This window comes from Malaclemys terrapin, chromosome 1 (assembly GCF_027887155.1).
Source record: "Malaclemys terrapin pileata isolate rMalTer1 chromosome 1, rMalTer1.hap1, whole genome shotgun sequence".
NCBI classification, from domain to species: domain Eukaryota; kingdom Metazoa; phylum Chordata; order Testudines; family Emydidae; genus Malaclemys; species Malaclemys terrapin.
This window is the reverse complement of record NC_071505.1, coordinates 109,066,593-109,089,147: the sequence shown is the minus strand read 5'-3', so window position 1 is coordinate 109,089,147 and position 22,555 is coordinate 109,066,593. Positions and strand designations below refer to the sequence as shown.

Sequence of the window (22,555 nt, the reverse complement as noted above, 5' to 3'; positions counted from 1 at the left end):
AAACTAGGCAAATATCGAGATGAGTTGATGTACCCCCTGGAAAACCTTGGAGTATCCCTAAGGTATGTGTACCCCTGGTTGAGAACCACTGATTTAGAGGAAAGAAGTCATTGATAGCTGCTCCCCACACTCTGGAGACAGCAGGATCTTGCTATCTGATACAGCCTCTCTTAGATGGCATTCCTGCAGTCATCTGAAAAGTCAGAGGTCCTTGCTGAGATTTTACTTGGGAGAATTCCCGCAGAAGGCAATAGGAGTTTTGCCTGAGTAAGGACTGGGTGAAAACTGCATCAGGACTTCAGGACGTATCTAACTTCCCTGGGGCTTTTACACATTGCCCATCACTGCGGGATAATCTAAACACTGCACAAAGCTGCCTCAGTGTTTGGTGGGATTAATAGGAAAGCTTTTCTTCTGTCTCTGTGGCCATTCAAGGGGTTGAATAATTTTCCAATGTATCTGCTCCACTTTTTTCTTTTCTTGGAGGTGCTATTTTCTTGTCAAGACCAGTTGTGAGAACACAAGAGAGAGTCAGATTGTACAAATAGCTCTCCTGAGAGTAGAACAAATGCTCAGTGAATTGTACTATCATTGCACAATAGAGAGCCAAAGGCCGTTGCTTCCATAGGGCTTCCAACTATGCTTGGGACCCTTGCAACATTAAGAGATGGGCTTGAACTAGAAACCCGACATCTAAACATACTGAACTTCAGGTTAGTTCATACCTAGATCTAAACTTTATGGCTTATGCCCAAAGCTCAACATAGCCAAGGACCACATTCAGAAACAGTGCGAGAAACTTGCCAGGGAGAATGATCTATAGCAGCGTTTAAAAAAAACCCAAATCCCTGTTCTCTGTGGACACTGAAGTCATGCTATGAAATGATTGTGAAACATCATCCTGGCTCCATGCCTGACCATCATTTTGGTGCATGGTGATACCTAGTATAATTTCCTAGTGTGGACAGGCCTAGAGAGAGATCCCTCCTCCTATGCACCTTTGCTCTGTGTGCAGTTCCCCGTCCCTCAGCCTTGTTTTGTATTTGTCCAAATTCCATTTTCTCTTGCACATACCCTTCTGCTGAGCCCTCCACGTCTCCCCTTTCTCTGCTTGACACAGGGTGGAATGTACATCTTCCAGCTGTTTGATTATTATGCTGCCAGCGGTACGTGCCTACTGTTCCTGGCCATTTTTGAAGTCATCTGTGTTGGCTGGGTGTATGGTAAGTGGAACACAAGGACCCAGGCTGCTATGGGAGGGATGGGAATAGCCGTGTCAGCCCCATGGAAAAGCAGAAGTGCCTCGTGCTTCCCATTTAATCTGTTAACCCATGGGATTCCTCAGTCCCCATACACTTAATGTAGGAATCATTCTTATCTCTGCTTTGAAAGGGATTTTCCCAGGAAGAGACGTGAATTCAGTCTTCCTGCTCATTCAGGCATAGGTTCTGTCTCCCACACACTGTGCCGTTCTGCCAGTGGACCTCTAGCCCTTTCTGGCTGACACAGACTACACTCATTTAGAGCAGAAGAGGATTCTCCATGTAGGAGTGACACTGGCTGCCGTTTTATGGCTGACCTGTCATGCGATCTCCCTCTGTCTTTCTGTTAATTTAATCCTGACAATTTATTTAACCTGAAATTCCATATACATACACACTGTGAATTAGCATGCATAAAACTCATTTGCATAGTGTCTGGCCACAGTTACAAATGAAATTAAAGGTCTGATCTAGCGCCCAGTGAAATCAATAGAAAACTCCCAATGATTTGAAGAGGAACAAGGTTGCCAAAAGCTTGTGCCTGCTCCCTCTGTGTGTGCATGTGTCTGTGTGTGAGAGATTTATACAAATACAAAAACCAGAGCATGGATTCCTTGCAGGACCACCCAAAATGCTGCCTTAGGCCATCACCTCAGCTCTTATCTGCTCTGGTTATCTAAAACAGTCCTCATGGTTTCAATCTCAGCTCTGATGCAGCAAGAGGACTGTATGGGTATGTCTACACTATGAAATTAGGTCGAATTTACAGAAGCCGTTTTTATAGATATCAGTTTTATACAGTCGATTGTGTGTGTCCCCACATAAAATGCTCTAAGTGCATTAAGTCGGCAGACCGCATCCACAGTACTGAGGCTAGCATCGACTTCCGGAGCGTTGCACTGTGGGTAGCTATCCCACAGTTCTCACAGTCTCCGCCGCCCCTTGGAATTCTGGGTTGAGATCCCAATGCCTGATCATGCAAAACAGTGTCGCTGGGGGTTATGGGTACATGTCGTCAGGCCCCTCCCCCGCCGTCAGAGCAACGGCAAACAATCGATTCGCACCTTTTTACCTGGGTTACCTGTGCAGACAACATACCACGGCAAGCATGGAGCCCGCTCAGCTCAGCTCAGCGTCACCATATGTCATCTGGGTGCCGGCAGACGTGGTACTGCATTGCTACACAGCAGCAGCTAATTGCCTTTTGGCAGTAGACGGTGCAGTATGACTGGTGGCCTTCATTGGCGATCTGGGTGCTGGCAGACATGGGGCTGCATTGCTACACAGCAGCAGTTCCTTGCCTTTTGGTAGTGGATGGTGTATTAAGATTGATATCCGTCGTCATCATATTCCAGTTCAATCAGAGGCACCTGGGCAGACATGCTTTGTCTCCTGGAGACTCAGTCCTGCCGGCAGTCCTATTGAACCGTCTTGACGATGATGGCTAGCAATCGTAATACAGTATCTTCTGCCAAGCACCCAGAAGATGCTGAGGGCTATCAGTCATGCTGCACCGTCTGCTGCCAGCTTAAGATGTAAAAAATAGATGTATTCATTTGCTTCCCCCTCCCTCCGAGAAATCAACGGCCTGCTAAACCCAGGGTTTTGAGTTCAACTTTTGGGGGGGCCATTCTGTGTGACAGTTGTTTGTGTTTCTCCCTGATGCACAGCCACTTTTGTTGATTTTAATTCCCTGTACCTGTACGCCATGTCGTCAGTCGCCCCTCCCTCCCTCCGTCAGTTTCGCGCCTTTTTTCAGACCAGACGCCATAGCACTGGGATCATGGAGCCCGCTCAGATCACCACGGCAATTATGAGCACTATGAACACCACGCACATTGTCCTGGAGTATATGCAGAACCAGGACATGCCAAAGCAAAACCAGGACCAGCCGATGAGGCGACTGCAGCGCGGCGACGAGAGTGATGAGGAAATTGACATGGACACAGCCCTCACACAAGGTACGGGCCCCAGCAATGTGCAAATCATGGTGTTATTGGGGCAGGTTCATGGCATGGAATGCCGATTCTGGGCCCGGGAAACAAGCACAGACTGGTGGGACCGCATCGTGTTGCAGGTGTGGGACGATTCCCTGTGGCTGCGAAACTTTTGCATGTGTAAGGGCACTTCCATGGAACTTTGTGACTTGCTTTCGCCTGCCCTGAAGCTCCAGAATACCAGGATGAGAGCAGCCCTCACAGTTGAGAAGCGAGTGGCGATAGCCCTGTGGAAGCTTGCAACGCCAGACAGCTACCGGTCAGTCCGGAATCAATTTGGAGTGGGCAAATCTACTGCGGGGGCTGCTGTGATCCAAGTTGCCAGCGCAATCAAAGACCTGCTGATATCAAGGGTAGTGACTCTGGGAAACGTGCAGGTCATAGCGGATGGCTTTGCTGCAATGGGATTCCCAAACTGTGGTGGGGCGACAGACGGAACCCATATCCCTATCTTGGCACCGGAGCACCAAGCCACCGAGTACATAAACTGCAAGGGGTACTTTTCAATGCTGCTGCAAGCCCTGGTGGATCACAAGGGACGTTTCACCAACATCAACATGGGATGGCCGGGAAAGGTACATGATGCTCGCGTCTTCAGGCACTCTGGTCTGTTTCGAAAGCTGGAGGAAGGGACTTTCTTCCTGGACCAGAAAATAACCGTTGGGGATGTTGAAATGCCTCTAGTTAGCCTTGGGGACCCAGCCTACCCCTTAATGCCATGGCTAATGAAGCCGTACACAGGCAGCCTGGACAGTAGTCAAGATCTGTTCAACTATAGGCTGAGCAAGTGCCGAATGGTGGTGGAATGTGCATTTGGACGTTTAAAAGCGCGCTGGCGCAGCTTACTGACTCAGATAGACCTCAGCGAAAAGAATATCCCCATTGTAATTGCTGCTTGCTGTGCGCTCCACAATATCTGTGAGAGTAAGGGGGAGACATTTATGGCGGGGTGGGAGATTGAGGCAAATCGCCTGGCCGCTGATTACACGCAGCCAGACACCAGGGCGGTTAGAAGAGTACAGCAGGGCACGGTGTGCATCAGAGAAGCTTTGAAAACCAGTTTTGTGACTGGCCAGGCTACGGTGTGAAACTGCTGTTTGTTTCTCCTTGATGAACCCTCCGTCCCGCCCCCCCAGTTCACTCTACTTCCCTGTAAACCAACCACCCCACCCTCCCCTCTCCCCTTCAAGCACTGCTTGCAGAGGCAATAAAGTCATTGTTACTTCTCATTCATGCATTCTTTATTAATTCATCACACAACTAGGGGGATAATTGCCAAGGTAATTGCCGGGATGGGTGGGGGAGGAGGGAAGGAAAAGGACACACTGCAGTTTAAAACTTTAACACTTATTAAAGGCCAGCCTTCCGATTCTCGGGCAATCATCTGGGGTGGAGTCACTGGGTGGCCGGAGGCCCCCCCACCGTGTTCTTGGGCGTCTGGGTGAGGAGGCAATGGGACTTGGGGAGGAGGGCTGTTGGTTACACAGGGGCTGTAGCGGCGGTCTCTGCTCCTGCTGCCTTTCCTGCAGCTCAACCATACGCTGGAGGATATCAGTTTGATGCTCCAGCAGCCGGAGCATCGACTCTTGCCTTCTGTCTGCAAGCTGATGCCACCTATCATCTTCAGCCTGCCACTTGCTCTGTTCAGCCCACGACTCATCCCGCCACCTCTCCTCTCCTTCATATTGTGCTTTTTTGCACTCTGACATTGACTGCCTCCACACATTCTGCTGTGCTCTTTCAGTGTGGGAGGACATCCGGAGCTCTGTGAACATATCATCCTGAGTCCGCCGTTTTCTCCTTCTAATCTTCGCTAGCCTCTGCGAAGGAGAAACATTTGCAGCTGGTGGAGGAGAAGGGAGAGGTGGTTAAAAAAGACACATTTTAGAGAACAATGGGTACACTCTTTCACGTTAAATTTTGCTGTTCACGTTACACAGCACATGTGCTTTCGTTACAAGGTCGCATTTTTCCTCTTATATTGAGGGCCTGCCCGTTTGGTGTGAGAGATCACTCACGCAGTGCCAGGCAACAGAATTCAGCTTGCTGGCAGCCATGGTAAGCCACAGTCTTTTGGCTTTTTTAACCTTCATAACATGTGGCAATGGTTTCAAACAGCAGCGCCCTCACTTCCCATACCAAGCACCCGTTGGGTTGGCCATTTAAAATGGGTTTGCAATGTAAAAGGAGGGGCTGCGGTTTCCGGGTTAACATGCAGCACAAATCCAACTAACCCCCCTCCCTGTCCCCACACCCAATTCTCTGGGATGATCACTTCACCCCTCCCCCCCACCACGTGGCTAACAGCAGGGAAAATTTCTGTTCAGCAGAGCAGGAATGGGGACCTCTGAATGCCCCCTTAATAAAATCACCCCATTTCAACCAGGTGACCGTGAATGATATCACTCTCCTGAGGATAACAAACAGAGATAAGGAATGGATGTTGTCTGCATGCCAGCAAACACCGGGACCATAAGCTGCCATGCTTTGTTATGCAATGATTCCAGACTATGTGCTATTGGCCTGGCATGGTAAAGTGTCCTACCATGGCGGATGGGATAAGGCAGCCCTCCCCAGAAACCTTTTGCAAAGGCTTTGGGAGTACATGAAGGAGAGCTTTCTGGAGATGTCCCTGGAGGATTTCCGCTCCATCCCCATACACGTTAACAGACTTTTCCAGTAGATGTACTGGTCGCGATTGCCAGGGCAAATTAATCATTAATCATTAAACACGCTTGCTTTTAAACCATGTGTAATATTTACAAAGGTACACTCACCAGAGGGGTCTTGTGTGCCCTCAAGATCTGGGAGCACGCCTTGGGTGAGTTCGGGGGTTACTGGTTCCAGATCCAGGGTGATAAACAGATCCTGGCTGTTGGGGAAACCGGTTTCTCCGCTTCCTTGCTGTGAGCTATCTTCATTGTCTTCATCATCATCATCTTCCGCGTACCCCAAACCCACTTCTCTGTTGCGTCTTTCTCCATTGATGGAGTCAAAGCACATGGTTGGGGTAGTTGTGGTTGCACCTCCTAGAATGGCGTGCAGCTCCGCCTAGAAGCGGCATGTTGCGGCTCTGCCCCAGACCTTCCTTTTGCCTCTCTGGCTTTGTGGTAGGCTTGCCTTAGCTCCTTAATTTTCACGCGGCACTACTGTGCATCCCTGTTATGGCCTCTGTCCTTCATGGCCTTTGAGACTTTTTCTAATATTTTGCCATTTTGTTTACTGCTACGGAATTCAGCTAGCACTGATTCGTCTCCCCATATGGCGAGCAGATCCCGTACCTCCCGTTCTGTCCATGCTGGAGCTCTTTTGCGATCCTGGGACTCCATCATGGTTACCTGTGCTGATGAGCTCTGCGTGGTTACCTGTGATCTCCACGCTGGGCAAACAGGAAATGAAATTCAAAAGTTCATGGGGCTTTTCCTGTCTACCTGGTCAGTGCATCTGAGTTGAGAGTGCTGTCCAGAGCGGTCACAATGAAGCACTGTGAGATAGCTCCCGGAGGCCAATAACGTCGAAAAAAAGGGCACTTTAAGTCGAAAAAAAGGGCTTCGTCGTGTGGACATGTCCAGACTTAATTCGATTTAACGCTGCTAAAGTCGACCTAAACTCGTAGTGTAGACCAGGCCTATGTGAGCTCTCTTCTGGAACAGTTAATCCCAGTGTGTACACTGTTGTTTGGAGAATGCTCCCTGCAGCATGTTATTGGGGCATCAGCCTTCAAATCCAGAGCTCCAAAAACTTATCAACTTATTCTACGCTCGGTTTTCAGAGCTGGGAAAAAATTACATTAGTGCTTCCCCTTTGGCAAATGCCATCAGTGGGTTTGACTCAGCCTGCTCTGTTTACAGGACTAAAGCTGTGCACCTGAAATCTCAAATCCTTGTAACAATGCCTTGCTGACAGGAGGAAGCCACCTAGTGGTGGATGGCATCATAATCCCTGGCAATAGGGAAGCTTGGAATGAGTGTTTGTGTTAGCACCACTGCTGTAGTACTTTGCAGTGTAGGCCAGAGAATCGGTGCTGCCGACCCAGCAGGGAAAACCCATTAACTGGCATTAGTCACTTTTTTTTTTTAAACCAACTCCCCCATTTTTTTCTGTTGACTCCATTTCAACACTCTTAGAAATGAAGCCAGCAAGTACAAATTAGAGTAAAGCCATTACAATCACAACATGTATTGTCCTGACCTGACCTATGAGGAAATGTTAAAAAAAAAAAAAAACATGGGCATGTTTAGTCTTAAGAAAAGAAGACAGGGCAGGGGTGGGAGGGAGCTGAGAACAGTCTTCAAATATATTAAGTGCTGTTCTAAAGAAGTCGGAGATCAATTGTTCTCCAGATCCCCTGAAGGTCGGACAAGACGTAATTGGCTTAATGTAAAATAAGGGAGATTTAGGTTAGATATGAGGAAAAACTTTCTAACTATAAATAGTAGTTAAGCACTGGAACAGGCTTCCAAGGGAGGTTGTGGAATCCCCATCACTGGAGGTTTTTAAGAACAGGTTAGACAAACACCTGTCAGGGATGGTCTAGGTTCACTTGGTTCTGCCTCTGAGCAGGGGCTGGACTCGATGCCCTCTTGAGGTCCCTTCCTGCCCCACATATCTATGATTCTGTGAATACGCAGCATGCTAACACTCGGCAGGATAGCGGCTCCCAACAGGTCTGGCTTTCTTCTTCATTCCCAGCTGCTATGTCCCATTACAGACTGCTAAGAGTGCCCTGACTTCATTGCTAGTAAGGTTGTCACCAGCGTGTTATATGATCACAGTTGGGAAGGGATGTGGCCTGTGCAATTGTGAACAGGGTGGTGTGATGCTCAGGAGGCCGTCTGTCTGTAAATGTGGTCCACGCCCTGGCAGTGTTTGAGAAGCCTTGCAATAGGGGGAATGAAATCTCATTGCCATAGAATGAATGGAATCCTCCCCCCTAGAATTTAAACACAGCCCAGGTTTTCTTCCACAAGATCACCTGAGGAGCTTCACCTTTAGGATGCATCCCTCAAACAGACCTTCTCCTGGTGGAGATACAGAGTCACACAGGGATTGGGCCCCAGGATCTGTTCCCTTTTTCATAAGAGGGAGGGAGGAGAGTAGCTCCCTTTATGGGACTCTTTCACTAATTTCTGTAATGTGTGTCCAGCTACGACAGCTCTGGGCTCCTTCCTGCATATAAAGATTTACGAAGAACAAGGGATCCCCCTCGCCATCCTCATGGAGCATTACTCCTCTGGCTAACTGCATGGGTTATCCCTTTCTCTGGAGCACTAGCACTGACCATCAGATACCGGACATAATGATCCACCTGGTCTGATCAATCCTGTGCTCCTAGTCAGATATGATTCTAAGAGGTGCTGACTGCCTGCAGCTCTCACTAAAGTCAAGGAGGGATGTGGGTGCTCAGCACGGCTCAGTATTAGACCGCAGGCCTGGAAATGTCTGATCTCTAAGCAGCAACACTCGAGTTATAACTTGAGTGAAACTTTGCAATGAAGATAAGCCCATAATCCGTTCCTGCAGGAATTAAGCTCTCTTGGACGGGTGGGTGGGGAGGAGAAGAGGTTTCTAGCTCCTATGATTGTGGAGAGAACCTTCCAAAGGGAAGCTGAGGCAGAGCTGTCAGACTGAGTTTGGAGAGAAGCCATTGTTTCTCTATTGTGACTGCACCTGGGATACCTTACACTGCTCCTTTGGCAAGCAGTGAAGCCAGCCACTGGAGGATTCAAGCTGCATAGGAGAACCTCAGGAAGGGTAGTTGCTGTAGTGACTTTATGCCAACCTCTCTTCCCGTAGTCTGTGCAGGAGATAAGGCCGGAGGAAGGGAGCATAGCCCCAGTGACCCCTGGCTGCCACACAGGGCTGGCTCTAGGTTTTTTGCCGCCCCAAGCAAAAAAAATGTTGGCTGCCCCCCGGCCCAGCCCTGGGCTTCTCGCCGCACCCCCCTGCTGCCCTAGCCCTGGGCTCTCCCCCCCCGACCCACACCCCCCTGCTGCCCCAGCCCTGGGCTCTCCCCCTCCCACCCGCACCCCCCTGCTGCCCCAGCCCTGGGCTCTCACCCCCCCCACCCGCACCCTCCTTTCGCCGCAGCCCTGGGCTCTCACCCCCCCACCCGCACCCCCCCTGCTGCCCCAGCCCTGGGCTCACCCCCCCACCTGCACCCTCCTTCCGCCGCAGCCCTGGGTCACTGGTAACTCGCTCCCAGGGCAGGTCACTCAGCAGGAATTTTAGATGTGCACAGAACACAGACAGGATTGGTTCCCATAAGGTTACAGAACTGCAGTAAAGGGGAACAATTTTCAGCTTCTGTGATTGTAGGATATCTGGATGCATATTATAAGACTGCCCTACATAAATGAGGAAAAGTTGAGGTGCCTTTATTATTCTTTTGTTCCACTCTTTCTTTCTATGGGGAATTTCCCAATGCAATATCACTGTCTTCCTTTTAAACAAACAAACAAAAAGGCAATGGCTGTTGAAAATAGCAATTCCAGTACTAATAACCACTGGGAAGCATTTCTTGCTCAATTTTATCCTACTTTTTCTACAGCAAGTTACAGTGGATCAGTATATTTGATTTGGGAGAAATGAAGTAACAGCTGCCCAAACTGAGCTTGAGCACTCCTGAATTTTGAGGTGTTCAAATCTGGAAGGCAGCTGCTGGGGACGGGGGGGGGGGGGGGCGCTGTGGCTCTGCAGGGGAGCACAGCAGCATGTATGCAGCAGCGTGTCTGGCGCTGCACGAAGCCAGACACGCTGGTCTGAGTGGCATGGTAAGGAGGATGGGGGGTTGGAGAAGGGGTAGGGGGTTCCATGGGGGCAGTCAAGGGACAGGGAGCAGGGGGGGGGTTGGATGGGGCGAAGGTTCAGGGGGGGCAGTCGGGGGCAGGGAGAAGGGGGGGTTGGATGGGTCGGGGGTTCGGAGGGGGGCAGTCAGGGGACAGACAGCAGTTGGATAGGCATGGGAGTCCCAGGGGTTTGTCAGGGGACAGGTAGGGGGTGAGGTTCTAGGGAGGAAGTTGCGGGGGGTCTCAGGAGGGGGCAGTTGGGGACAAGGAGAAGGGAGGCTTAGATAGGGGGTGGGGTCCCGGGAGGGGGCAATCAGGGGACAAGGACCAGTGGGGCTTAGATAGAGGTGGGATCCTGGGGGGCAGTTGGGGCAGAGGTCCCAGGAGGGGGTGATCAGGGGACAGGGAGCAGGGGGGTTGGATGGGTTGGGGTTTCTGTGGGGGGCAGTCAGAGGGAGTGGATGGTGGCAGGGTGGGGCTACCCTCCCTCCCCGTGGAGTGTCCTATTTTTTGAATGTTAAAATATGGGATCCCTACTCACAGTGCAGCTCTCCATTCAAAGCAAGCTGCAGCATGAGGTCTCAGCTTCCTCACTCCCTCCCCCTCTTTCCTGTTGGTAGTGGCCAAGGGAATGCTGGGAAATGTAGTTCTTTCTCTGCTCCAGGGCTGGCTCTATTGGCAGGGAGCTAACCAAGAAACTACAGCTCCCAGGGCCCCCTGTTGGTTCTCAGCTCCCAGGCTGGATCCCTGCTGCCCCTGCAAATTGGCTGCCCCAAGCAAGTGCTTGCTTTGCTGGTGCCTAGAGCCGCCCCTGCACTGCCACAACACCCCCTTGGGACCATTAGTAGTTAGTGTCTAGTAGAGAATCCACCAGACTTGTCTAATTTATGCCAGGAACAGGCCCTGTGTTTGCACAAGTCTAGGACTGAGGAGCTACAGGGGGCTGTGCTGTGCCCTAGCCCCAGCTGCACCAAGCCCATCGAGAGGCGTTAGAGTTCTTCCTGCCTCCCTGGGGTGCTGTGTTTCAGGAGCTCTGCTGCCATTGTGATTGTGTGCGCCATTGTAAACTCGCAGGGCAGGGACTCGGTGTCTTCCTGTGTGTTTGTGCAACACCCAGCAGAATGAAGCCATGATCCTGATTGGGTGCCACAGCAATGTAATTAACAGATAAAAATGAATTACACTTTTTTTGTCCCTCCTCCCATCTTCAGTGTGGATTCCTGGACAACCAATCTTTGCCATCGCCTCTTCTCCTTCATAACATGATCCCTGACTGGTGCTCTTTCCTTCCCCTCTCATGCCTCCACTCACCCTTCTGCTTTCCTTTCCCTTCTGCAGCTTCAGCCTGCTGAACTGGTACTTGTGCTTTCCCTGCCATCCAATGGGTGCGTTGCTTAGAGGGCTCTGCTGCCTCTTTGCCAGACTGCCATATTTCAGCTTCTCTCTGGTTATACTTTGCAAACTCATGTCTCTAATGCCTCCTCATCAGTCTCCCTCTATTTCAGGCATGGTGAAGGCCTCTGGGGACTTTATTCTGGTCTAAATATTACCACATAAGGTTTGCACTGGAGACTGCCAGGGTCTTTCCATTTGTTCACCTCCGATGAATTGTCTTTGCCCGTGCCTTGTGCTGGTTTCCAGTTCTCCCACCTCATGACACAGCTCACTCTTGCCTATGACTATAGCATTTTCATGGTCAGTAAACTGTCCCTTGGTTTCTTCCCACTCATACATGCACCACGCACCGTCTCTCTGCTTCATTCTTCATCACTTTCCTTAGAGCCCATGTTTTTGTTCCATGGAAGGTTGTTAAGTGTCAACCTGATCTTCTCAAACCGAGAGGCCTCTTACTCTTTGTGATGTTGTTCAGCTTCCCCAGCGGCTTCTTGTCCATCCTGGAGTCTTCTCCTCAGCTCTGCCTTCTGCTTTGGAATAACAGGGACTGGTTATCTGAGGCAAGCATCCACTTTAGCAGCTTCCCTGTCCACTATGATCTATTCTTGTTCAACATTTGCATGTGACATTTCAGAGCTATGTCTCTGCCTACTGTGCAGATTGCTTATAATTTAATCTGCAGACTCCCAAGTCCCGGTAGCTCACACTTCTACTCCCCCGCTCCCTTCTTTCCCATCCTGAACTGAAATGACCTTTTGAGCCACTTTTGAAATGAACCAACACCATGGCTGATGAATTCCAGTGTAGACAAGTGCAAAGAAATGCATGCTGGGAGGAATAATTTAAAATACACACCTGCACTGATGGCTTCTGAATTTGTTTCATCCTCTCAGAAAAGAGATCTAGGCATCACTATGGTCATGTCAGTGAAGATGTCTGCTCAGTGTGTGGTACTAGTTGAAGATGTGATTGAGGCTGCATTAAGAAAAGAGAGAATAAAACAGACAACATGGCTGTTCAGTGGATAGCTCAGAGAACAGAGAGTCTGAAGAACTTGGGCCAGATCCTCAACTGGAGCTATGCCAGTGTGCATCAGCTAAGGATTTGGGCCGTGGTTTCCATTCTGGGCTTTCCTATTGCTTAGCTGGGCAGATCTTGGACAAGTTATTTGGCTTCTCTGGGCCTCAGCTTGCTCCTCGGTAGAATAGGGACAATAATATCTACGTTTCTAAAGTGCTTTGAGATCCTCAAATGAAAGGTTCTATAGGACTGCAAATGATGATTATGCTACCCTATGAATGGGTTGTATAGTTGAATTCTGCTTTCGGCTTTGGTGAGTTCATCTCAAAATAGAGAAAGAAGGGCAATCAAACTGAGGATGGTAGTTATTATATGAGTAGACCAATTGCACCTTTTAATCTTTTCTCATAATACAAGAAGAAGGAGAGACAGAGAGCAAGGAATTTAAAATGGATTGAAGGAAATCTTTTTTTTCCTTAATGCATTGTATAATTAACCTGAGGAACTCACCATTGCTGGATAGTCTTGAGAAAACCAAAATTTAATAACTTCAAAAACGGATTAGACACATTTGAACTTGAACAGCATCTGTGGTTCTTATAGGCTAGAGAAAACATTATAAGGGCTCTGCATCCTGATGCTTCAGGGCGTAAACAGATCACCTGCTGGGTTCAGAAAGAAACTTCCCCTCTGGATATAGGTTTGCAAAATTAGGGGAACTGTCAATGGGTTTTTTATGTCTTCTAAAACATCCAACACTGGTCACTTGCAGAGGAGATATTGGGGTTCATGGACTATTGCTTTGTTCCAGTCTGGCAACTCTTAGGATGCGCAGGATAAAAGCAGACACGTCTGTTCCTTCCAGCGAAGATCGCTCTGGGGAGATCTTTAGGGCATTCCCTCCCATAATGCATATAATCCTTCCAAATCTGTACTGGGGAGAAAGGGCAACACATGCTGTGCCTCCAGCTTCTTCTTAGCTAGAAAGCAATGGTGACTGGGTAAACTGATAAATTCTTCAGCCTGATTACTTTGTCATCTGCTTGTGAAAGGTAGATCATGCAAAACTCGTGTTCAAGGGCACTCCGAATCCATTCATGTCAGGTCCCAAGGTGTACCACTACATCATCCACTGCTTGCAATCGGCACATTGGAACCACAGAAAATGGTGTTTATCTGGAATACATTTGGAAAAGGAAACATTAACGATACTACTACTAAATATAATTAGTAGAATATGGATTCCTGTGCAGAGGTGTCTTCTGTGTTCTCCTTGCTATTGTTTGGTATATTTGCATTTGAAAAAGAGCTCTTTCTCCAGTCATCCAGGATTTCCCTTCCACTTGATCCTGTAGAGAAATCCAGGATGAAAGTTTTTCTTCACACAATGCACAGCGAGTGGAACTGTTTGCCAGAAGACGTTGCGAGGGCCAAGACTATAACAGGGTTCAAAAAAGAACTAGATCAATTCATGGAAGATAGATCCATCAGTGGCTATTAGCCAGGATGTGCAGGGAAGGTGTCCCTAGCCTCTGTTTGCCAGAAGCTGGGAATGGGTGACGGGATGGATCCACTTGATGATTACCTGTTCTGTTCGTTCCTCTGTGTCACATGGCATTGGCCACTGTCAGAAGACAGGATACTGGACTAGATGGAACTTTGGTCTGACCCAGTATGGCCGTTCTTCTGTTATGTTCATGATACTCTATTGACTTCAGCAGATTTACACCAGGGATGAATTTGCCCAGGCTGTATTTAACATCACAATGTGTTCCTGTGGAAAGATTGTGCAATGTCACACAGACTATTCCATGGTCCTGTTTGAACCTGGAAAGTGATATCAGTAAAGCTGGTCCAAAAAAAGCTTTTCCCTCCGTATGGAAATTTTCAACTTTTCAGGAGAAAAAAGAAACCCACCACACTGAATATTTTTGGCCAAAATCAGCAATTCAGAAATGCTGCCTCATTGGAGTTTTCTGGTGCCTCATGTCCAAATTCCTCTAGGGGTGGACAGTGGGCTCCCTGGCCAGACTATCTATCCCTTGATATGCCCCAATCTCCCCTCTTTACTGAGCCACTGCAGTGCATCATGGGAATCACATGGATGTGGTGCACCACGGAAGATGTAATACAGCTGGGGAACCCAGCCACAGACAATGAGGGCATGAGCCATCCACTTCAACTCCCATTAAGCACCATGTCAACATTTGCAAATTGAATTTTTTTTTTATTTCAGCAAAAAGTTTTGATTTCCAAGTTTTCAGATCTTAAACAAAAAAGGTCAAAATTTTCTATGGAAAGTTGACACGTCATGGAAAATTTTGCTTTGTCAAAAACCCAATTTGCCTTAAAAAAACATTTTGGGGGAAAATATTGGACCAGCCCTAGAAACCAGCTAGGACAATTAAGCTGAAAGCCCCAGATGTATCCGTCTGGTTACTAGGGCAGAGTATTCTTCAGAGAGCCCCTTCATCCACAGCCACACAGTTAATCTAACAAAACGGTCTCTTGTTGACCTACGGGGCACATTACAAAGCCTGTGTATACCCACAGGTTTATTCTGAGGGGGAGGGGGTTCAGCTAGGTTAAGGAGTTCTTTTAGGCCCAAATTGTTAAGAGGGGGTGCCTAAAGTGAGACACCTAGCCATAGGGGTCATTTCAGAAAAATTCAGGCAGGCAAAATTTGCTTTCCTGATGACTACATCCCAAGGAGAAGAGAAGGGAGGAGGAGAGAAGGGGAGGGCAAAAAGTGGAATTCCTAATGGAGCATGGGTGAGGGTGAAAACCAAGGTCTAACAAGGGACAACTGCCCCTCTTGCCCCATAGCAAATAATGCCCCTACACCTATCTCCATATTTAGGCAACTAAATAAGTAGCCTGAATTCCAGAAATTCTGAACACCTGGAGGACCAAATACATCCCTGCTCTATGGAATTAGAGCTTCCATTTTAGTAAAGCATAACTAAACCTGGACTTGGCATGAGTAATTTCTGAAGAACAAAAATTGTCACCCCCCTTACCTCTGTCTTTCTCTGTCCTTTCCTCTGGTGGTCAAGGTGCGGACCGTTTCTATGACAACATTGAGGACATGATTGGTTATCGGCCGTCGCCGCTGATTAAGATGTGCTGGCAGGTTGTCACCCCTGGTGTTTGCCTGGTAGGTACAAACTATGGTGAGGCATGTTTGTACAGGGACTCTAGAATCTGAGTGAAGAGGAGAATTCGAGGGGGCACTATTGTTTATAGAATTGCTGTGGAGGAGCAGTAGCTTCTCTGTAGTTGAAGCTGGAATCAATTTCCATTGTAAAGCCTTGTCTTAGGTCTGGAAATTTCATTTAGCCTGAAAATTGGCATATTTATTCTGCAGGCAAAGGAGAATGTATCTGCAAAGCCCGAAGGGAACTGATCAAATCATTTTTGAATTTCAGCCCATTAAAGAATTATCTCGTTCTGAAATGTTCTCTTCTGTCTACATTTCTATGACTCCCGCTACTCAAAAACATCTTGTTCCTGCACCTTCCTTTCCATAAAGTCAAATCACCTTGAAAATGCACCCACTGACTATGTTTGAAGAAAACAGTTTATAATTAAGGAAAGATATTAACTATTTTTGTCTCGTGCCCAGTTCTGTTTCCATTGATTTCAGCAGATGGTATGGGCTTAATCCTGCTCCCGTGAACGTCATGACATTTCTTTGCCATTGACCTCAATGGGATCAGGATCAGGCAACTATGGCCAAAATCTTCAACAGCTTGGATAGGCACAAATAGCTGTTGGAGCTGCCACCTAAGGGCTCCAATGGGAGTTGAAAACAATCAGGGAGTTTTCAGAGCTGCTGCTTGGTCATGCATGAGTTGCTGAGAGCTCACTGGTTTGAGTGCTCTATAGGGCTGGGTGCTGGCTGAGAGAGCATCTTTCAATGAGTATTTTCAGAGAGGGCCTTGGGTGCCTCATGGTTGTTCTCAGAGCTCAAAAGTCAGTCCTGTCAGAGGCATGACTAAGCCAGGAGTCACCAGAGAAGGTGCCCAAACTGCAGCCCCTGATTGGCTGCTCCAGAGTTTCTGCACCCTGACTACAGAGAGCTTACAAATAAGGACCTTCCTCCTACACATACATTGGAGAGAGAGGGAATTTCCTGGCGGTTTAGGGGATCCATGTTGGAGAGGGCAAGGCGAGGTAAGGATTTGGGTAGGGGCTGGAAAGGTGGGGGATAGGAGGTAGAAGAGCACAGAGACTCACATCCCAAAGGTTCAGGGGAGGGGGGGGTTGGTGAATGGAAAACTGCACAGGGGGGAGGGAAAATTCCAAAACCAAAAAAATGTTTCAAAACTCAGTTAAGGCTGGTAAGTAACAGCAGTGTACATACCCATGACACTATTTCCAACTCCCAAACACTTAGGAACAAGGATATAACTAGTTAAGGAGATCACAAATCTTCTACTACTTATACATCCCTTGTCAGGAACCGTCTCTCACCACCTGTTTCTGACTCACCATGTACCCACCTGCTATTCTGATTTTATGTTCTTCATTCCTCAGGCGACTTTCCTATTTTCACTGATCAAGTACACCCCCCTAAAATACAACAACTGGTATGTGTACCCTCCGTGGGGCTACGCTCTGGGCTGGTTGATGGCTCTCTCTTCCATGATCTGCATTCCACTCTACGTCATTTTCATCCTGCTGAAAACCAGGGGATCACTAAAGAAGGTAAAAGAAGGTCCAGAACTTCTAGGTCCCAGATTCAAATCCAGCCCAGGTCATCAGTGACTAAAGACTGTGTGAGTGCTTCCCATTGGCTTGTGTGAAAGGAATAGATGGTCTCCATCCAGTACAATAGAACCTCAGAGTTATGAACCCTTGGGAATGGAGGTTGTTCGTAACTCTGAAACATTTCTAACTCTGAACAAAATATTATGGTTGTTCTTTCAAAAGATTAGAATTGAACATTGACTTAATACAGCTTTGAAACTTTACTGTGCAGAAGAAGAATGCTGCTTTCCCTTTATTTTTTTAGTAGTTTACATTTAGCACAGAACTGCACTGTATTTGGGTTTTGGGTTTTTTTGTCTCTGCTTCTGCCTGGTTGCATACTTCCAGTTCCAAATGAGGTGTGTGGTTGACCAGTCAGTTCATAACTTTGATGTCCGTAACACTGAGGTTCTACTGTACTAGTATGAAACCATCTTGGCAACTGGCCCTAATTGAACCTCTAAGAGGCTTAGAAGAGAGGCCACGGATGAATAGCGGTGTGGGAAATAAAGTACCCTCCTGCTCCCAGACGTAGTCACTGTGGATCACATTTGAGACACATGAATGGGACAGTGGGGATGAAGATAGTCCTTATGCTGCCCATGCTGTCCTGTGGCACTGTCAGTACAGCAGTTTTCACGATCGTGAATGTCATTCAGACAATTCAGTGAGTAGCATTTCTTTAAAGGGATAGACATAGAGGAGGGCGTGGTTCACTGAGGCCTGGCACCATGTTCGTTGGTTACATCTGTGTAAAGTTGGCATAAGTTAGAATGGGAGCAATTTGCACTAGTGTAAAATGATGACATGAGATGCAGGGAAATGGAGAATCTGGCCCGAACTGTTTGGAAGTGCTTCAAAAAGAATATAGTGAATCAATGAGGTGACCAAATAGAAATGTCTCCTATCATCTACCTCTCCTCTATAGGCATTTGACCATATCTGTCAGTTCTTTCCAATGCATCCCTTTTCCTGTCAGCCCTTTGATTCTCTAGCTGAGTGTTGTAATGTGGTGAGAATGGGTCTTATCGGCCTTCCTGGAGCGGGCCAGATTCACAGTTATATGTGCAACCGATATGCACGACTATGATGATGCAAGGCAACCATAATGCTGACTTATCCGGCTTGTGGAGGATTCCCCCAGTGTGGCACAGAGCTGTCATAGCAGCATCTATCTCTACCCCTCCCACTCTCTTGTGCAAAGAGTTTCAATGGAAAAGGGAGTTTGACTGAGGCAACGCTATACTCCATCAATTCCTGGACTTCAAGGTGCAGAGAATCTTCCAGCAAGTGACCCGTGCCCCACGCTGCAGAGGAAGGCGAAAACCCCCCAGGGCCTCTGTCAATCTGCCCTGGAGGAAAATTCCTTCCCGACCCCAAATATGGGGATCAGCTAAACCCTGAGCACGTGGGCAAGACTCACCAGCCAGACACCCAGGAAAGAATTCTCTGTAGTAACTCAGATCCCACCCCATCTAACATCCCATCACAGGCCATTGGGCATATTTACTGCTAATAGTCAAAGACGAATCTCATTATACCACCCCCTCCATAAGCTTATCAAGCTTAGTCTTGAAGCCAGATATGTCTTTTGCCCCCCCTACTCCCCTTGGGAGGCTGTTCCAGAACTTCATTCCTCTGATGGTTAGAAACCTTCATCTAATTTCAAGTCTAAACTTCCTGATGGCCAGTTTATATCCATTTGTTCTTGTGTCCACATTGGTACTGAGCTTAAATAATTCCTCTGTCTCCCTGGTATTTATTTCTCTGATATATTTGTAGAGAGCAATCATATTTCCCCTCAGACTTCTTTTGGTTAGGCTAATAAAAAGATTAAATAAGATTGGTCCCCAAACCGATCCCTGAGGAACTCCACTAGTAACCTCCCTCCAGCCTGACAGTTCACCTTTCAGTACGACTCGTTGTAGTCTCCCCTTTAACCAGGTCCTTATCCACCTTTCAATTTTCATATTGATCCCCATCTTTTCCAATTTAGCTAATAATTCCCCATGTGGAACCGTATCAAATGCCTTACTGAAATCCAGGTAAATTAGATCCACTGTGTTTCCTTTGTCTAAAAAATCTGTTACCTTCTCAAAGAAGGAGATCAGGTTGGTTTGGCACGATCTACCTTTTGTAAAACCATGTTGTAATTTGTCCCAATTACCATTGACCTCAATGTCCTTAACTACTTTCTCCTTCAAATTTTTTTATAAGACCTTGCATACTACAGATGTCAAACTAACGGGCCTGTAGTTGCCCGGATCACTTTTTTCCCCTTTCTTAAAGATAGGAACTATGTTAGCAATTCTCCAGTCATATGGTACAACCCCAGAGATTACAGATTCATTAAAAATTCTTGCTAATGGGTTTTCAATTTCATATGCCAGTTCCTTTAATATTCTTGGATGAAGATTATCAGGGCCCCCAGATTTAGTCCTATTAAGCTGTTCGAGTTTGGCTTCTACCTCGGATGTGGTAATATCTACCTCCATATCCTCATTTCCATTTGTCATCCTACCGTTATCCCTAAGCTCCTCATTAGCCTCATTAAAGACTGATGCAAAGTATTTTTTTAGATATTGGGCCATTATCCTTAACCTCCACTCCATACTCAGTGTTTAGCAGTCCCACTTCTTCTTTCTTTGTTTTCTTCTTATTTATATGGCTATAGAACCTTTTACTATTGGTTTTAATTCCCTTTTCAAGGTCCAACTTTACATGGCTTTTGGCCTTTCTCACTTGATCCCTACCTGTTCTGACCTCAATAACATAGCTTTCCTTGCTGATCACTCCCATCTTCCACTCCTTGTAGGCTTTCTGCTTTTTCTTAATCACCTCTCTGAGATGCTTGCACATCCAGTTTGGTCTACAACTCCTGCCTATGAATTGTTTTCTCTTTCTTGGGATGCAGGGTTCTGATAGTTTCTGCAACTTTGACTTGAAGTAATTCCAGGCCTCCTCTGCCTTTAGATCCCCAAGTTCTTCAGTCCAATCCACTTCCCTAACTAATTTCCTTAATTTTTTAAAGTTAGCCCTTTTGAAATCAAAAACCCTAGTCACAGATCTATTTTTGTTTATCCTTCCATTTAGTTTAAATTGAATTAGCTCATGATTGCTCGAACCAAGGTTGTCCCCTACAACCATTTCTTCTATGAGGTCCTCACTACTCACCAAAACCAAATTTAAAATGGCATCCCCTCTTGTTGGTTCAGCAACTACTTGGTGAAGGAATCCATCAGCTATCGCATCGAGGAAAATCTGAGCCCTATTATTATTACTAGCACTTGTCCTCCAGTCTATATCTGAGAAGTTAAAGTCTGCTGTGATCACACAATTCCCATTAGTATTTACTTCATTAAAAACATTAAAAAGGTCTCTATCCATATCTAAATCAGATCCCAGTGGTCTATAGCACACCCCAAGCACTCTCTCTGGAGGCTCTAGTAGCTTTCTTCCTCAATGTGATTTTTGCCCAGACAGACTCTGTCTTATCCATTCCATCCCTTCTTATTTCTTTACAGTCTACCTCATCACTGATATACTCCACCACCTTTGCCTTTATTTCTGTCTTTCCTAAAAAGCACATACCCTTCAATACCTGTACTCCAGCCATGACTACTATTCCACCATATTTCTGTTATCCGTATAATATCCGGTTTCACTTCCTGCACCAGTAACTCTCGTTCCTCCATTTTGTTACCTAGGCTCCTTGCGTTGGTGTACAAACATCTTAATTCTTGATTGTCAAGTATCAGGGGGTAGCCGTGTTAGTCTGTATCTACAAAAACAACAAGGAGTCTGGTGGCACCTTAAAGACTAACGGATTTATTTGGGCATAAGCTTTCGTGAGTAAAAACCTCACTTCTTCGGATGCATAGAGTGAAAGCTACAGATGCAGGCATTATATACAGACACATGGAAAACAGGGAGTTACTTCAGACTTGTGAAGTAACTCCCTGTTTTCCATGTGTCTGTATATAATGCCTGCATCTGTAGCTTTCACTCTATGCATCCGAAGAAGTGAGGTTTTTACTCACGAAAGCTTATGCCCAAATAAATCCGTTAGTCTTTAAGGTGCCACCAGACTCCTTGTTGTTTTTTTAATTCTTGATGTTTGGCTTCGCTCACATTCTTTACCCGATTAGGCCCACACATTCTACCACCAGTAACACCTATTAGAATGGTATCTACACTACCCTTCCTCCGTATGTCCATTCTCCTACCCATGGCTGTATCCTTTTCTTTCTTCATTTTCTTCCCTCTCAATGTTAAAATCCGGCGTGGAGATTACCTGGACATCTCCTCCCAGTTCCTAGTTTAAAGCTCTCTTAATCAGTTGTGCCAGCCTCCATCCTAGAAGTCTATTTCCCTCCCTACTCAGGTGAAGTCCATCCCGAGAGAACAGTCCTGTCCATGAATGCCTCCCAGTGGCCATACATCCCAAAGCCCTCCTTATAGCACCACGGCCTGAGCCATCTGTTGATCATCATAATTTTGTCACACCTTTGTTGCCCTTCTCTAGGAACAGGCAGAATCCCACTGAAGATCACCCGAGCCTCGATTTCCTTAAGCATCTTCCCCAGCCTGGCATAGTCTCCCTTGATACGTTCCAGTGAGAATCTAGCTGTATCATTTGTTCCCACATGAAGGACAATCAGCGGATTCTTTCCCGCTCCCGTTAGGATCCTCTTCAGCCTGAGGTCCACATCCCGTATCTTAGCACCCGGCAGACAGCACACCCTTCTGTTCTCTAGGTCAGCTCTGGTTACAGGCTGTCTATTCTTCTCAGTAAGGAGTCTCCAATCACGTAGACCTGCCTTTCCTGGTGACGGTGCGATTCTCCAGTCTATCCCCTGTTCCTTCTGGCTGCAAGTCCTCTCGATTCCTATTCACCATTGCAATCCTCCGCAACCCATCCTGTATCTTCCTAGGGCTCATGTTAGGTGTTGTTATCTCCATTAACTCTTTCCTTATTCTTATAGGACTAGCTGCTCTTCTCTTCTTCCTTGCCTTCTCACCTTCAGCGGCCACCTGCTGTGCCCCTTCTTCATCATTTTGCAACTCCGCAAACTTGTTCCTGAGCTCTATTTCTCCTTCACTAGCCCGTCTTTTCCTTTGCCTGGTTCTCTTAGTCACATGCTTCCACTGTCCACTTTCCTCACCCAGCAGTCTCCCCTCAGAGTTCTTTGGTCCTGTTTCCATCTGCAAGTCTGAGCTTTTCCATTCAGACTCCTCATGTCTTTCCTCCATCATCCGCTCGACCCCCCCTTCTAAACTCAACCGGAGTTTCCACCTGCATCTCCAATCCTCAGATCTTTTCTTCCATCAGCTCTATCAG

General features: G+C 47.2%; 1 protein-coding gene across 3 annotated transcripts in view; it reads left to right on the top strand.

The window, feature by feature from the left end:
* SLC6A12 (solute carrier family 6 member 12) overlaps window positions 1–22,555 on the top strand; it is an 88,116-nt gene that overhangs the window by 51,827 nt on the left and 13,734 nt on the right. For all 3 annotated transcript variants that reach the window (XR_008445679.1, XM_054034902.1, XM_054034914.1), the window contains exons 12-14: window positions 1,121–1,223; window positions 15,519–15,619; window positions 17,002–17,172. Coding sequence is in view for 2 of the 3 variants with exons in the window: in XM_054034902.1 (XP_053890877.1) it covers window positions 1,121–1,223; window positions 15,519–15,619; window positions 17,002–17,172 (375 nt within the window). In the remaining variant the exon portion in view is untranslated. The remainder of the gene's footprint in view (window positions 1–1,120; window positions 1,224–15,518; window positions 15,620–17,001; window positions 17,173–22,555) is intronic.